At 35.7% G+C, this 17,489-nt stretch overlaps 1 protein-coding gene across 1 annotated transcript; it reads right to left on the bottom strand.

Annotated features, from left to right (window-relative positions):
* Positions 1-5,574: 5,574 nt before the first annotated feature.
* On the bottom strand, positions 5,575-16,383 carry LOC117338142 (probable 4-coumarate--CoA ligase 1). Its single transcript, XM_033899361.1, has 11 exons — positions 16,059-16,383; positions 15,241-15,448; positions 14,111-14,217; positions 13,535-13,731; positions 12,915-13,092; positions 12,464-12,635; positions 10,227-10,327; positions 8,099-8,243; positions 7,605-7,687; positions 6,791-6,950; positions 5,575-5,926 (listed from the first exon to the last, which is right to left on the bottom strand). Exons 1-11 carry the CDS (start codon positions 16,242-16,244, stop codon positions 5,781-5,783), a joined length of 1,683 nt encoding a protein of 560 aa, XP_033755252.1. The 5' UTR covers positions 16,245-16,383; the 3' UTR covers positions 5,575-5,780.
* Between the last annotated feature and the right edge of the window lie 1,106 nt (positions 16,384-17,489).

The raw sequence follows: 17,489 nt of genomic DNA, 5'->3' as shown, positions 1-17,489 counted from the left end.
GCATGTGCATGATTTTAATGTTCTCTCTGCTCAGCTGATGGAGCAATTTTACGTGGCTCATTTGGTAAATTCCTGACTTTAAACACAGGAGTCTCGGGTTCAAATTCCTCCAGTTCTTTAAATAACTTCCCATTGTTTTCCCTTCTATAAGGTATAGTTTATAATAAGAATAAACAACAATATGAATATGAATCTGTATTGAATGGATAATTAGGAATTCTATAGAACTGTATTCGTATTCTTGATATACTGATTTAGGTTGTTTAGTTCTAGAATATTATATAATATGATGACAACTCTTGATAGTTAATTCATGTTTTTATACCAAATTACTACGGATGCTTTTTTCGGTATTCTTTTAGATATAACAAAATGTCACCTTACTACCAACATACTACTGTGGTATATTTTGTCCTTGTGTGTTAACGTTGTGGTATGTTTTGTCCTTGTGTGACAACGCTGTGGTATATTTTGTCCTTGTGTGATAACGCTGTGGTATATTTTGTCCTTGCGTGTTAACGCTGTGGTATATTTTGTTATTGTGTGACAACGCTGTGGTATATTTTGTTATTGTGTGACAACGCTGTGGTATATTTTGTCCTTGTGTGTTGACAATGAAGTATATTTTGTTATTGTGTGTTGACGGTGTTGTATGTTTGTCCTTGTGTGTTGACGCTGTGGTATATTTTGTCCTTGTGTGACAACGCTGTGGTATATTTTGTCCTTGTGCGTTGACGCTGTGCTATTTTTTGTTATTGTGTGTTGACGCTGTGGTATATTTTGTCCTTGTGTGTTGACGCTGTGGTATATTTTGTCATTGTGCGTTGACGCTGTGGTATATTTTGTACTTGTGTGTTAACGCTGTGGTATATTTTGTCATTGTGCGTTGACGCCGTGGTATATTTTGTACTTGTGTGTTAACGCTGTGGTATATTTTGTCATTGTGTGTTGACGCTGTGGTATTTTTTGTACTTGTGTGTTAACGCTGTGGTATATTTTGTCATTGTGCGTTGACGCCGTGGTATATTTTGTACTTGTGTGTTAACGCTTTGGTATATTTTGTCATTGTGTGTTGACGTTGTTGTATATTTTGTCCTTGTGTAATGACGATGTGGTATATTATGTCCTTGTGTGATGACGATGTGGTATATTTTGTCATTGTGTGTTGACGCTGTGGTATATTTTGTCCTTGTGTAATGACGATGTGGTATAGTTTGTCCTTGTGTGTTAACGCTGTGGTATATTTTGTCATTGTGTGTTGACGCTGTGGTATATTTTGTCCTTGTGTAATGACGATGTGGTATATTTTGTCCTTGTGTGATGACGATGTGGTATATTTTGTCCTTGTGTGTTGACGCTGTGGTATATTTTGTCCTTGTGTGTTGACGATGTGTTATATTTTGTTATTGTGTGTTGACGCTGTGGTATGTTATTCCTTGTGCGTTGACGCTGTGGTATATTTTGTCCTTGTGTGCTAACACTGTGGTATATTTTGTCCTTGCGTGTTAATGCTGTGGTATATTTTGTCCTTGCGTGTTATCGTTGTGGTATATTTTGTCTTGTGTGTTGACGCTGTGGTTTATTTTGTCCTTGTGTGATGACGATGTGGTATATTTTGTCCTTGTGTGTTGATGCTGTGGTATATTTTGTCCTTGCGTGTTAATGCTGTGGTATATCTTGTCATTGTGTGTTGTGGTATATTTTGTCCTTGTGTAATGACGATGTGGTATAGTTTGACCTTGTGTGTTTTCGCTGTGGTATATTTTGTCATTGTGTGTTGACGTTGTGGTATATTTTGTCCTTGTGATGACGATGTGGTATATTTTGTCCTTATGTGATGACGATGTGGTATATTTTGTCCTTGTTTAGGCATACTCTGGTGTTGTATTGATGTTGTAATAGCAAAAAGTCAAAACACTTCAGTGTTTCTAACCAAAGAATGTGTTATTCGTAAATTGATGCACATAATTGACACAAGAGTAAAATTGTCGTTTTATAGTTTTGACATGTTTGACCTTTTTAATCAAAGTAATATTGGAACAGATCATTACCTGTTATTGTTTTTAAAAACTTTGAAAAATAACAAACAAATAAAACGCTTACATGAAATTGTTGAAAACTTCCTTATGGCGTTAACAACATGTACTGTATGACTTTTAAGATCGAATGATAGCTGTGATAAATGGTATTTGAGTGTGAATTACGCCGTTTATTTCTTTGACATGTCACAAAAAACACCTTATCTTTTAACTTGTTTTTTTATTACGCTCGTCCATTTTCAACCTGCCCGATAACACTCGTACTCCGAACGATAAGAAAGGGCTAGATAAAAAACATAAAATAGCACAGGGGTACCAAATGCATGATGTAGTGGTTTTTAACCACCTTTTAAAAACGTGATGTTGATTATGTCAAATAGAGAAAAGTAGGTCACACGCAATCTAGCACAGCAGTAAGGCGATATCGCCATAGCAACATTGTCATTTCTCAGACAAGTTTATAGTCACTAAGGTGTGAAAAAAAATGACCATATTATTTTGCAACAATATGTAAGTATCTTTAAAAGAACGGCAGAATACTGAATTGTCTAAATGTATTAAACCTCGATTAAAGGATTAAACCTCGACAAACGATAAGGCCACAAATAATATTGACATTATACCGAAACAGTCAAAGCAAGTACAAGGATATTAATCAATAAGAGGGTAATAAATGGCAGCCTTTTTTTTTTTTTATTAAATTCACACTGCTATTGTCTTAGTTTAACCAAAACCACATGTACATGCAAATTTTCATTAAATTGGACATTATCTAAATTTTGACTAATCAAAAACCTTCATTTGACGGCCATCCTGAATCGTAATTAAGCATTTGTTTTCATTTAAAATAATATGTTATTATCCCTCCCATCATGTTTCATTGATATCCATCAAATAGAACAGATGTTACTTCCTGTAGATGATTTCAGCCAATCAGAGGTTGTGGATACCAACTTGAATGCCTGATCCGTGAAAACGAGTAAAGTGCTTAAAACGACATCATACTTATATAATTATTATGTATGCAAAGTTTAGTAAGGATTCCTGAGATTAGCATCGGACTAGACGCGACGGGACGGGCGGGACGAACATCGGTAGCACCTGAGAAGATAATCTGTGGTATGAGTGAAAAACAAGAAGATCTCCTAGTTCTTCTGATTAAGCTGGCAAAATCAACAGATGATATTATTCCATGCGTTTCACATCCTTTGTTTTGATTTAGTCGTCTTAAAACAACACATTTGAACGGTCGATGTTTTATCAGTATTGGACTTTAAACGATTTTTTAGGGTCATTATCATCAGGAATCATGTTTAATTTCAAAAGAGAATATATACCCAAAAATTTGCACAAAACTAGTCATATAAGATACCAAGATGTTTGTCTGGACTTATAGTTTGTCAAAATCACCAATAATTTGCTGCGGATACTAACTCTTCATTCTATTGAGATACTTTGAGGTAAGGTGTAACAGGGAATGATTCTAAGTCACACAAATAATCAACACTAAAGAAATAAGTGTGTATAGCACAGAATAGGAGCAAGTGTTTCACCCGATTTGACTTTATGTAATTATAAACACTTATTTTATTTTGACTTTGAAATGCAAATGGCGGCTGTGAATAATATCACACTCATATGGCATAAAGGATGGCATTTCAATCAATTAAAACGCCCTATTTAGTACTATTAAGACATCTGACGTAGTAGAATGTTGTTTTCAAGACAAATGGTTCAACTTTGTATTTTTGGGCCTTATTCAGAAATTTGCATCTTTCACTTCCAACTTAGCGGTTGAAAGTTTTTTCCAATAAACATTCTTCTTGGTCAAAATAGAAGTGTTTATGTTAATATAAAGTCAAATTCGGTCAAACCAATGCTCCTATTGTGTGCTATAGAAACTTTTGTACAAAACATCATGATTATTTTAAACAATATATGTGATGCAAATGAGCGAATTGTGTTGACTTGAAACATACATTTTTCACATGTTTTGTTGAAATTTTCAAAGAGCTTAAATTACATGTCAAAAGCAAGACCATGGTTAGCCACGGTACATACTAACAATTGATCAAGTTACTTCCTTTCCATTGCTACATAGAAGTGATTTATAGGCTTGTGCATTAGATCACTAATATCAATGGTTCTGCTATTTAGACAGCAAGGCCCATGGTTAGCCATGATGCATACTACCAATTGTTTCTGTTAAATTGCACCACAGTCATGACTCATGATTTATAGGCTTGTAAATTATGAGATATCACTAGACTTGCAATCTAGATGACCCTTAAGTAGATTTCCATAACAAAATGTCGTAGTGAAGAAAGAGGCCAAAATATGAGTAAACATATCGAACGTGGATGAGACCTTGTAAATTGAGAATGAAATGCCGTCATCGAATACACCTGCCACGTGACTAGCAAATCCTCACTTATAAGACCCTTCCTGAATGTAGAAGTAGTGTTTGTTTAATGTTTTCTCAGTCCCGGCGTATTTCTTATCGTGTAACCATATCATATTTCAATAATACGTACATAATATAACAAAGGATTTATCAATGACACATAAGTTATTAACAACTTTCAAATCGAACGCATAGCCAAAATGAATTTAACTACGTCGTACAGTTGTTTCGTCCTTTTAGGACTTGTCAGTGGTGTTACGGCATCTTACATTTTCGTCCTTCTAGGACTTGTCAATGATGATAGGGGCAAAAAGTGTTCAAATGAATTAAAACGAGACACACAAGTTACGATAAACCTCGGGGATTGAATACAACAGTTGTTTTACAAGAAAAAAGGCATCTCGCACAATACGAATTGTCTAATCACAATGTTGCTCAGGAAAACACTGCTAAATGAGATCATAGTTGTGACTAAGAGTTTGAAGTCTGATCATGACAATAAGGTTATTAATGAAGTTTTGAGTATGTACTTCAAAAATCTATTTATAGTAAAAGTGGCACCAATTTGATCACAGTTGGTTGAAAAGTAAACTCGTACAAGAAATGATGAATGTGAATAAGCATTAATGAAGTCGGTAGAGCGAGCACCTCATTTTAGTGACAATGTTTTTGATACCTTGATGCCTTGAAACATTTCAGCTTATGTTTATAACTATGCCAATCAATGTATCATGTAGGGAAGATAACTCCGACTATTTAAATATCACTAGCTTGTGGAATGACTGAAGAAGGGAAGTAAACCTCATACAATTGGCATATTGTGTCGTTTCGCGTTCCTGAGTTTGTAATGCTAAATAGGTTAGGTTTGTATTGTTAAACGCCCTATCAACAGCTATGGTCATTAAGGACGACAACCCCGGGGTGCAAGATGTGTAGTTTATATATGTGTGCGTATTTTTGGAAACCGCGTTATGTTTGCGTTTGTCTGTGACATTAAAGTGCTACTTCACTGAAGCATACTACTAAAGACATCCAGCTGGACACACCACCCGGCCACATTCAACAGACAACGAGCGAACCAGTACAAGTTTATAGATTGGTAGAAAAATCCAGAAATATAGATTGCTGATATAACAAGAAAAAATATATTGATGCTTTATATACAATGTATTATTACAATAAAAGATGTTACATAGTCATGCTTGGATGATCTGGCTAGAGATATCCCTATTCCAGTCTGACATTTATCATTTCTTCACTTTAATCAAACATTTGTTTGCTTTGTGTTGTCATAGTGATGAGCCGTATCATGCCTTTATCCATTGTTTTAATTGTCTTTACATGTTTATCTTTTGTGTGTCTCTTTCCAACTTCCATGTGTCTTCTTTCATTTTTCGTCGTAAAGTTTTACCACTAGGCAACTTTGGAATTTCCTTTACGAATTCAAGCCCTCCACGTAGCCTTTTGAAAGGCGACACCTGATCTGAAAGTAAAATGGAACGCTTTTTGTAATTTAACTTCACCGAGCCACCACAAAGACTTCACCAGAAACCCCAACCCAATGTCCATATATATATATTATAATAATAACGTTTTGATAGAGAAAACCAAATAAGGGTTATAAAGAAATGGGTCAGCTATTGAGCAAGTTACGGGATAATGAATTCGGAAAAGAAGGTAGATTTGGCTAGGTAGATATTTGCCTGTCAAGTGAAATATGAACTCGGTCGCTAATGGAAATCTAATTATCAAGGGAAAAAACACAGATTTCACGTTTGTGGTGTCGTTTAACATACAAAACAGAGCCCATCAGACCTACATTACTGTGATATTATGATCGTCTGTGGTGGGAAAACAACAAGCCGTGTTATTTTTCTCTTCCAGTTATGTGGTCAGACCATTTCATTTAGTGCATTGTTTTAGAACGGAACCGTAGAAAGTCTGCTAACACAGTAAATAACTAAAACATGGAAAAGATTTTACTATAAGAATAGTGTAAAGCTATACACTCGACCATTCCATATTTTTTTTGAAAATGGTACTATCGTTTGTCAAATTGAACCGGTATCGCCGCATAATTGGAAGGGAAAGCCAAAATGGCGATGTTAGTCAAACATACGTGGCTTTCAACCCGATTTCCGAACCACAGAAGGACATAACGGCAAATATCTACCTATCTTCCTTTTTTTCCAATTCATTACGTCAAACCTGCTCACGATCAGATGCCATAGTGCAATAAAATATTACTCTTAGCATAAAACCAATCCAATGACGACGACGACGAGACGACGATGACGACGACGACGATGATGATGATTATGATGATGATTTAAATATCATACCATACCATTGACAAGTTTGATCAGTTCTTCAGCCGAAACAGATGACTTTTTAACCACATACGCCCGAGGTACCTCTCCCATTTCATCACATGGTATACCAACGATTGCTGCCTCCATTACCGCCGGATGTGACGTCAGAATGGATTCCAGGTATGTCGGGGAGATCTGGCAAACACGAATGGTTTATTTTCATCAATGATGTATAACTTAATGGTCATCGCCTTTGTCAATGTATTTATGAAACCTAAACAGGTGAAACTATTCTCATCTATGATCAATTACTCTTGTTGAACCCGATGAAAGCGCGCGAGAGGTCTTGCTGTGAAAGGAATCTGTGGCACGTGGTCGGACAGGTGCCAACTGACCACCCATAAGATGTGTGTTTCGTTCACACCCGTCCTTCTGAATATCAGACTTATTTAGTAATAATTCAATCCTTGCTTGAAGCATGTATTTTTATTAGCAAAAATTGCATTCTCATCACATATCATGATCACGACATTTGTTACTTTGTTTTTTATTGGCTTAAAGAGCTGCATAGTAATCCGTTTTACAAATTTACCTGTGGCGTTTTAGCTATATTTAAGTAACTTTTTTACATAATGGAATGATAGAAATAGTTGAAGTGAAGATGTACCCTTATAACAAACCGACAAAAAGAAGCATTCAGAACACAAGTATGCTTCTTTGTTTTTGTTTTATAATTTAAAAACAAATCTTCATAGGGGATAAGGTAACTCTTAGATACGAACGCTTAAAAGGAATGATTTAAACACGTGTCATGTAAGGGGAGACAAACGCAATTATATTATCTCGTACCTGGTAGCCTTTGTATTTAATGATATCTTTCAGCCTGTCAACCACAAAGTAGTGGCCATCACTGTCGAAGTACCCGATATCACCTGATTAATTAAATTCATCAACAGGTATTAACAAAGCAAGACGTATAAGATTCAGACATTGATTAAACAGTGAGCAATTTTCAGTATTCTTTGTATTTTTGTTGTTTTTTGTTTGTTTTTTTGTTTTTGTTTGTTTTTATTTTTATTTTATTCTTTTTTTTTTTTTTACTATTGTTTTTTTTAATCTATTTGAGTCATTTGTTTCTTGTATTTTCCCCCAAAAGTGTCAGTACCTTTTTACACTGGGAAATTTTAAAGTACGATAAATAAATCAATAATTGAATAAGGATGTTTTACTGTTTTATTAATATTACTATGAAATGTGTGACGCAACATGTTACTGTTATAGAGTGGTCATAATACATTTTAATGAACAATTGACGAAAGTTGTCTGAATGAAAGCTTGGCAACCTGTTTTTATCCAGCAGTCTTCTGTTATAGTTTCGTTGGTGGCAGTCATGTTATTAAGGTAGCCCTTCATAACCTGTGGCCCCTTACACATGATCTCTCCCATCTCACCAGCTCCCAGGGAGTCACCAGTCTCCAGACATACAATCTGACGAAATAACTTTTCATTACATAAACAAATACAGGGATGTTGACAAAATAAAATTGAGGGCATAGTAGGAACACAATATGTATTTATATGGAGATTCTGGACAAAATTATAATCATGAAAATAAGACAATTCAGATTGGAAAACATTATAATCATGCAAATAAGACCAGTCAGGTTGGACAAAATTATAATCATGCAAATAAGACAAGTCAGATTGGACAAAATTATAATCATGAAAATAAGACCAGTCAGATTGAACAAAACTATTATCATGAAAATAAGACCAGTCAGGATTTCCGCTAGGTAAGCCCCTCATACATACCCATCAACGCGGTAAAGGTGATAAGGACCAAGTACAAATGGCGAGTAAAAATTGGTATTAAACGAAAAAAACGTTCAAAAAATGAAATATGTGAAAATACATTGGTACACTTAAGTCTTAGTGTATATAATACCCAGGTACATACAATGAATAAGATACATGGCATATATCACAACATATATTATTGTTAATCACAGCGTCAACTATCTTCGGACTAACCCCGTATGGTATAGCTTGAGTTTAGGATGTAGTGTGTCTGAATACTTAACCCAATATGTGCAATGTTGGGGACGCGATTTTTTCTAAGGAGCGAATACTTAATATTATTTATACAATGTTGCGGACGAGTTTTTCTACCGAGCAATACTTTATGACTTTGACTTTAGATATATTTATTGTCCAAAATAGGCACAAAGGATTAGGCACAAGTTATGACAACTTATGAAGCCATCTCCTATCAACAAAACATTTTACACAATTGATGACGTAGACATTTACAAAGTCGAAGTTTAATTAGTCAATTTTACATAATTATGCAAATAGTGATATAAAGTAGTGATATAAAGTAGTGATATAAAATAGTGATATAAAGATAGACACAACTTGCATGTTTAAAATATCTTGCTGGATTTGATGAAAGCCTGCACATGTTCGAACATATCATTATTTACATCCAAAGCCAAGTCTTCGTTACCAAAAAGTAACAACAGATTAATTTGTATATATCTGAACGGGCAGTGGAAAAGTATTGACACTCGAAAAGGAAATGGTATGCATTTTCACAAAAATGCCCACAATATGCACATTGTGAGTCTTGAACTAGATTTACATAGAAGAGATCATCTTTAAGGGAGCTACAACGGTGTCTTAGCCTAGCATGTATGATGCTTAATTTTCTTTCCCTATAACTATAGAAGCAGGGCTGAGTTTTGGGAACATTTTGGGAGAGAGCTAATTTAAAAGATGATAGAGGTAGTGATTTGATAACATCATCTAAAGAGTTCCAGTTACTTAATGTAGAAAGTCGATAATTTGGAATCCTGAAGTTTTCCTTATTTCTTAAATCATATGGATAGTTATCACCTACTGAGGGGGGTAATAAATTTGATAGATAGCTTGGAGTCAAATTAATATATAATATATAATATTCAATGTATAAAGATTAATTTTTCGCATAAGAAGTTAAACCAGTTATAATTCTCGCTGCTTCGCGCTGAGCTCGCTCTAACTTTTCTGAATCTACCAGAGAGCAACCGTCCCCAAACCTCACACGCATATTCCAGGACAGGTAATATAAATGACTTATAAATTCTTGATAGATCATCACGCTTTAGCATATACTGAATTTTCCTCAAGACATTTATTTTTTTTCATTACTGATTTATAAACTTCATCAATATGATCAGACCAATTTGCATTTGAATTGAAAGTGACTCCAAGATGTCTATATACTTTATATATGTACAATGTTGGGGACGAGTTTTTCTACCGAACATTACTTTATGTTGGGGATGCGTGCGACTGCTGAGCAATACAATGCTGAGGATGAGATTTTTCTCTAGTGAAAATAGTTTAAACTTGAATAATGTTGGGTTTTTCTCGGGAGCAGTACTTTACATTAGTTTGTACAATGTAAGGGCTAAGTTTGTAGAAGAATACCTTGCACTGTGTGTTCGGGACTGGCTTTCCTATTGAGCCATACTTCCAGCCATCTATGGGATCCGTGTGTGTAGCCCCAGTTGTTTCAGACATACCATACCCTGTAACATAACACAGATTATTTAAGGATTAAGAGTGTTTCGAGGTCCATGAAGCATACTTCTATACCATACTGGAATTGATCATTTGATAACCAGAAAGACACTTTAGTCATTAAATTGACTGTCCATACTTTTGATTTTATCAATTTAATGTCTGCTTAGTTTAAACATATTTTATTGACATAAAATGACAAAGGGATTGGTCGGTAAGTTTTGCCAACTTATTGATGACCTTTCCCGCATAAATGACATATGATAATATACAGTGGTCACATGATGATATGTACAAATATTCAACAATATGATAAACAAAAGATGATTTATGAATTGTCTTCCTTAAAAAATAAAAAAAAAGGTTATATTTTATTAGGGATGGAAAAAGAGAGAGAGAATGAGAGACAGGCAGGAGGAGAGAGAGAGGGGGGGGGGGGGGGGGGGGGGGTGACAATAGTTTTGTATAGCTTGCAACAAGTAAAATTAATGAACTGAGATTGTGTTTCCGATCCTTCCCGACACAGACGACACTTGTTACACTATTCACTTTCCAATCTTTCAGCTGTTTCAAATGTTCATCACATCCCGTGCGTAAGTGGCTTTCTCCTGGTTCCGTCCGCTCTTCCAGTTAACTACGTTTCTCAAGTGCCGTTTGGATCCGGAAGGACCAGAAATACAACCTACATTTTTAGATGGATTCAATTGATCCATTGTTGTCCTTACACTATATATAAAGTACGGATAGATAGGACACTTTTGAAGCAAGTTTATGAACTAATAAGATTAAGAAAAGGAGAGGAAAAAGGGAGGGGGAGTAAGAAACGGCAGCTAGTCGAATCTACCCGACCTTCTCAGGAAGTCTGCAGAATGTCTGCTCAATTCAAGAGTCTAGATTGAATAATATCTTTTGGCTCAAATATGCTCTTGAAACAGCCGGTACATAATGTCGGGAAGTCCCGCCAATTTATCGAATAAACAAAAGTTGTTCCATCAAATGAACATTTTTGTTTGAATTTAACTCGAACGGATACTGAAATCACATGCGTTATTTTCTAGGCTAATTCGATATGGCAGTCATTAAATTGATTCTAATAATTTGTACAGTACGGCACGGATTTGTTCTCGTTATTATGAACATTACGCAGCAGGATATTAAAAGTAGCTGTGACGCGGCCTCGTATTCAAACCGTAGGTCTTCTAGACGGACAAAAAGCTGGTTTATTCAACATCAAGTGCTTAACTTGCGTTCTGCGTTCATCAGTAAACATTAAACGCAAAGTTCGAAAAGATGGATTTTGTAAGCATTTAATATCGAAGTATGATATCATGCTAGATTATGTGCGTTTTACTCCAGACGGATATGACACAGCACAATGGCTACAACATTACAAGTCGTGTGAGCAATGCAGTAGTTTTAACTGTAGTCCTAATACAGGTTGAATGCAATGAATCATATTAGGTATTTGATTTAATTAATCAAGATAAGCTCCATAGACACATTTTATGAATGTAGTATGTATTTGGTGATTACGAACGCACCTGACGAAGAGAAATTGGAACTTTTATGCGTCATTTGTCGTTTTTCGTAAAAAAAATGCATGCATACCTTGATTAATTGATGTTGCTTTACCAATTTTCTACCATTCAAACATATCAAATGAATAAAAAAAACTCTTAAAACAATAATGCATCCCTTTGTGTCAAGCAGCGCATAGGGGACACTTAAACAATGATAGGTCATCGGAATATACAAATTACAACAATGTACAACAATGTAGGTATTCATACATGGATACATTGGGCAAGTAATGAGGTACACCATCAGCCCTCATGTGCTATGCATATAATATGTTTGCAAACCTGTTGAAGCTTATGGCTATTTATAGAACAGCTCCCACTCCCATCAACCTTTTATGTGTGAAAATCTAAGAAACATATTTGTGAAATATACCAAAATAAGGCACGAGCAATCATGCCTTTTCTAGAAAAGTTTAAATTGGCAAATGAAATGGAAAAAACATCGTACTGATTTCATTATTTAAGATTGTGCCGCGATTCACCTTAATGTAAACATTTAAATCTAGAATTACCTCCCCTGATTATATAACATCAAAGAATCGTCAACATTTCTAAGAAATTCACCCTGCCTGATGCTGGTAATGTTTAGTCTCTCTGCCATTTGTTCTGTCAGAGCACGTGACAGGGTGGCCGCTCCTGAGTAGGGAGATTGCAGACTTGACAGGTCATACTTGTCCACCAGGGGGTGCTTGGCAAAAAAAGTCACCAGAGGAGGAGCTATCAAGGAAAATGTTCCCTACAACATCAAGAAAATGCGTCTTTATTATTATATATACGTAATTTTATAACAAAACATTACTCTGAACTATGTTATAGTTTAAATAATTATATATTTAGCGCATACCAATGGATTTTTATTTATTTTCTTTTTTTTAAGTTTGTTTTTGTTTTTTGTTCTTGTTATTTTTTATTTATTTATTTTTTTTTTTTAAATGGAACAGAGAAGCAAAACAGATTATTTAACATCGATCAGTAAGACAGCAATTTTCTGAAACTTTTGATTTCGTTCTCATACCCTGTAAGTCTCTATAGCTGATAAATATGGCTCGGGTTCGAATCTCGGTAGGGTCACAACGCATGCGCCTTGCGATAGAGGGTTTAACAACCCTATCATCATCCCTGCTATGTGTACCATTGGTAACGGATTTATAGATACGTCACTTCCGGCAACGAACGGAAGTATGGTTTTGTGCCTGGTAAAGAAAGTAACATGTGATATTTTCAGCAGTAAATATAACAATCCTTATGATCCATGTCAAAGGGGCATTCCTTCGTTCGGACATCAGAAACGTGCACAATTTCTATTTATGAAATCTATGTCAGAACGATGATTATATGAGTGTTTGTGCCTACAAGTAATGAAATAAACACCGAAATGTGCAGGAAAAGGGCGTATCGTATACAAATATCGTTGCCTTTGCGGTAATAAGTGATACTTCGGGTCGAATTAAGAATTTCCAGATCTTAATACTCGAAGAACTTTGGTTTATCTAGCGAGTACAATTGCTGTATTAGTGTAAAGATAATAACTTTAATACTTGGAAAAAATACATATTTTCCAATAAGTTTAATTTTGACCAACTAATGCCCCTTAAAAGTAAAATTAAATATTTGTGAACATGAAAAATGCATCACCTTAGCTGTGACAGCTGTGATACGAGGTTGTGATGGGTAAGCTGAACTCCCTTGGGGAGACCCGTAGTCCCACTGGAGTAGGGCATCAGCGCTATATCTTCTCTGGGGTCGACAGCCACGCTTTTCACCTGTTCGCCTACTGTCTGAATCGAGGAGAAAGAGCGACAACCCTCGGCTTCGCCTATCACTATTATGTCCTGAAAGGTAATAATATTTGATGGTACAGTATTTCAGATAAAAATTCAATAAAAAAGGTGTGTCATTCTGATGAGTTGGAGGAAAATACATAAACCAGTGTATTTTACACCAAACACACAGCAACATAAGTCGTATTACATGTGCCATTTGTGCCATTTATAGGGAGATTTTTTTTCTAAACTAACATTTTTTTTTTCTTTTTAATAACATTTTGTAATTTCTCATCGTTTTGCTTGACTGAAAACGACGATATCATAACTTAAGTTTCAGAGCTAGTTGATTCACCATCACAAAATAGTCGTGTAGTGTAAGAAATCAATCATCGGAATTCATTTCATGTTTTGATATGTACTATTATCAACAAATGAAGGTAGTTACCCGGATGTTAGGGCAGATTGTAGCGGCGCCCCTGGCCCGTGGAGCACAGTCGGGTGTAGTGACGATATATCGGGTGCCGGTTTCCAGGAGCTGGTGTGACAATTCCACTGGAACACGAGACTTTAACGACTTATTAACGCTACGTGTTGTTTTTGTTTACGGAATTTTATGGAAAATCATCTCAAGCGATACAAATCCCCTCGCTATTCAACATCGACCAATATGCAACAAAAATTATGTTGGCAGAGCGATGACGATTGAAATCTATTTATAGTTGACCTCAATTTGGATTCCAGGAGATTTAGATGCAAATTGATTCCAGAGATCACAGTTTTGAGTAAGTGTATGAAGTTTTATGACAATCATATATAATTTATGAAGTTGGTAGAATAAGGACTTCGAACATCTAAATATAGAAGCAGACTAGCAGCTAACAGTGTCCTCAATTTTGACCCAAAGATATTGACCCCTAAATTTTCCCTAAAGGACTATGAGAAAATTAATGATGTTGGCAGAGTAAGGGCATCGGGAATCTAATTATAGTAACATTGTCCTCAATTTTGACCCCAAGAGATTGACCTCTAAATTTGCCAAAAAGGACTTTAAGAAAATAAATGATATTGGTAGAGTAAGGGCATCGGGAATCTAATTATAGTAGCAGTGGCCTCAATTTTCTTACCAGAAGACTGTACTTATTTGACAAATACGGGTATTTTTTTGAACGGCAAAAGATGATGTATATGATTTATGTTGGATATCGTACGCGGATAATAATAGATGACATCACATCTGTGTTTTAGGTACATATGTACGTACGAGCCCATTCCTATATCACTTCACTGACTCGTCACGAGGGTTACAATAACTAAGATAGAGGGTTTTCCTTAATATACAGTGGTAAAATCTAGAGGTTATTATAGCCCGAATAGTATGATGCCTAACGGAAACTGAGCATAACAACATGCGTAATGTAAATGTACGAGACCATCCGAATAACTAATCGGAATCCTCTAAACCGAACGGAAATCCAGTGTCGTTTCACAGCTGTAGTTTTATAAGCTATCAACATATTCGTTTATTTTGCGTGTCGGTCTCAATTAAGACCGTTGTATATTTAACAGTTGACCTACCAGACGTGAGTTGGGAGTTGGCAATGGTCAATACTCCCCCTGCAGACGTTACGCCACATAAGGTATGGACAAATTCTACGGCGTTGCTGCCAAACAAACATACTACTTCCGATTTGGTCAGTCCGATACTTTGGAATCCAGCCGTGGTTCTAGCTATCTGACCTTCAAGGTCATCAAATGTTGTTTTATTTCCGGTTTTCCCATCTATCTGTGGTAACATATATCACATGTATTGAATGAATGATTGAATCAAAAGCAAAAACTGTCTGATATGTATTTCAATAATTCAGATGATCTTTTTAGCATGTTTTTGCGATCCGAATACGGCTTTAAGCGAGAACACTTCCGCAGTCCCTAATTTTCATTTGATAGTTTCGTTAAAACGATTTTGTGGCTAATTTATTCTCAGATATTGTAAACTTTGTCTATTTTATCCTTTTTTTTTTTTTTTTTTTAAATATTAAGATTTTTTTCTTTACATAAAATTAATTCTGACAAGTAAATTTCAATAGAATTATGGAATGATTTAGGGCTTTCATGTCGGAGAAAGCATAAAATCTAAGAAATAAAAAACCGACAAGAAAATACATTTACAATAGTAAACTCATTTAAACAGAAAATGAAATACAACTATGCATACATTTGGTGAATATTAAACTCGAGCGATGCACACATTTCAGTTAATTATGCTACCTAAAAATATGTCATATTTAAATACAAAGGCATTAGTCAAAGTATTACTTATGGTATAATACTTATTTATCATTTACTGTGAGATTTTTCATATGATCCTGTCATATAAAGAGGAAATTACTTACAAGAGCAGTATAATTTCCATATTTGGTAAATCCCTGCAGTAGGTATTCCGACACGGAACAATCCGGAATAGTCACTGTATAAGGCGACTGGTGAAATAGTCTGGAATTGCTCTTCAAAACAGAAACACCGAGAACACGAAAGGTTGTTAAAGATCTCCACACACACGACACCATATTTACTGCCATTTTGTCATTATTTATACATCAAATTCAAAGTAACGCGTGTCCTCCATGTTAGTGGTATGGCTCAGTGAAGGGCTAAGTTGCTGTGACATTCAGACCATAGTTTTAGTAGAGATAAGCCCTAACACTAATTATGGTAAGGGCCAGACTACGGCCTTATCATTACATAATGTATCTCGGATAACGCCACAGATGAATTTTATCGAGAATGTCATGTTCTACAGAATAATGGAATATAATAGACGTTTCCACACCTGTGGTGTTACACAAAATGGCGGCGCAACGCGCGTGGAACGCACGAGGTTCCCACGGATATTCCAGATGTACCTTTGGTCGGTCGGTAGGCACCTACCCAAGTTGACTGGCGCCCGGTTTCTGGCTCGTACACAAGCTCCAGCTTTATATGGATATAAGCCGATGGCAGTGGCACTGAGATTCGTGCTCGTTTTTGATTGGCTGCTGAAATGATGCTCCAGGGTACTCCAACAATTATTACAATAGGGGTGATGACGTCATCGATACTGTCAAAACACAGGCGATCGCTGCTTTCTGTAGTTTGAAAAGTTTATTTCTTACATACATGTACATTTCGGAAACTATTGACAATCCTCGCGAAACTGAACTCATTGTTTTTTAACGTTCCGCTGCGACAGTACTGGGTTTTTATTTCTTTCTGCAAAACCTCTGATCTATCAGTCCAAGTCCGTGGTAGAACGTCCATGTCGCTGTTTTGTCATAATCATTGCGATGTCACAATGTTAACCGCCGGGGAATTGGGAAAACGTGGTCATTTGATGTTTTCATTTACAGGTGACAACAAAAATAATGAGCGATGGTGAAAGTAGCCAGTGTTCAAATTCTTGAGGTTAGCCAATCAGATTTGTCGGGTGGGTAAGAAACAACCAATCAGAGGCTTTGTAAGTGATTGCACAGCGTGGTGTGTAAAAAAAACAATAACACATTGTTACGGAGCTTATCACGCGCCGTATCAGTTGTAGAACAAGCGTAGTAATGGGATAAAACTTGTATCCAAATTCTTGTAAAATAAATTAAGTTTAATATTGTACCTGTAGTCGAATATAGTTTGAACGTAAACCCGTCGTGCAGTTTTTTGTGTTTTGTTGTTTTGTTGTTGTTGTTGTTGTTTGTTTTTTTTTTGGGGGGGGGGGGGGGGGGGGGGGGGTGTCTTTTGTTTTTGTTCTTGTTGTTTTTTGTTTTGTTTTTTTTTTATTTCGGAAAGATTTACAC

The sequence above is a fragment of the Pecten maximus genome, chromosome 11 (genome assembly GCF_902652985.1).
Source record: "Pecten maximus chromosome 11, xPecMax1.1, whole genome shotgun sequence".
Classification (NCBI taxonomy): domain Eukaryota; kingdom Metazoa; phylum Mollusca; class Bivalvia; order Pectinida; family Pectinidae; genus Pecten; species Pecten maximus.
This window is presented reverse-complemented; position numbering and strand designations above follow the sequence as displayed.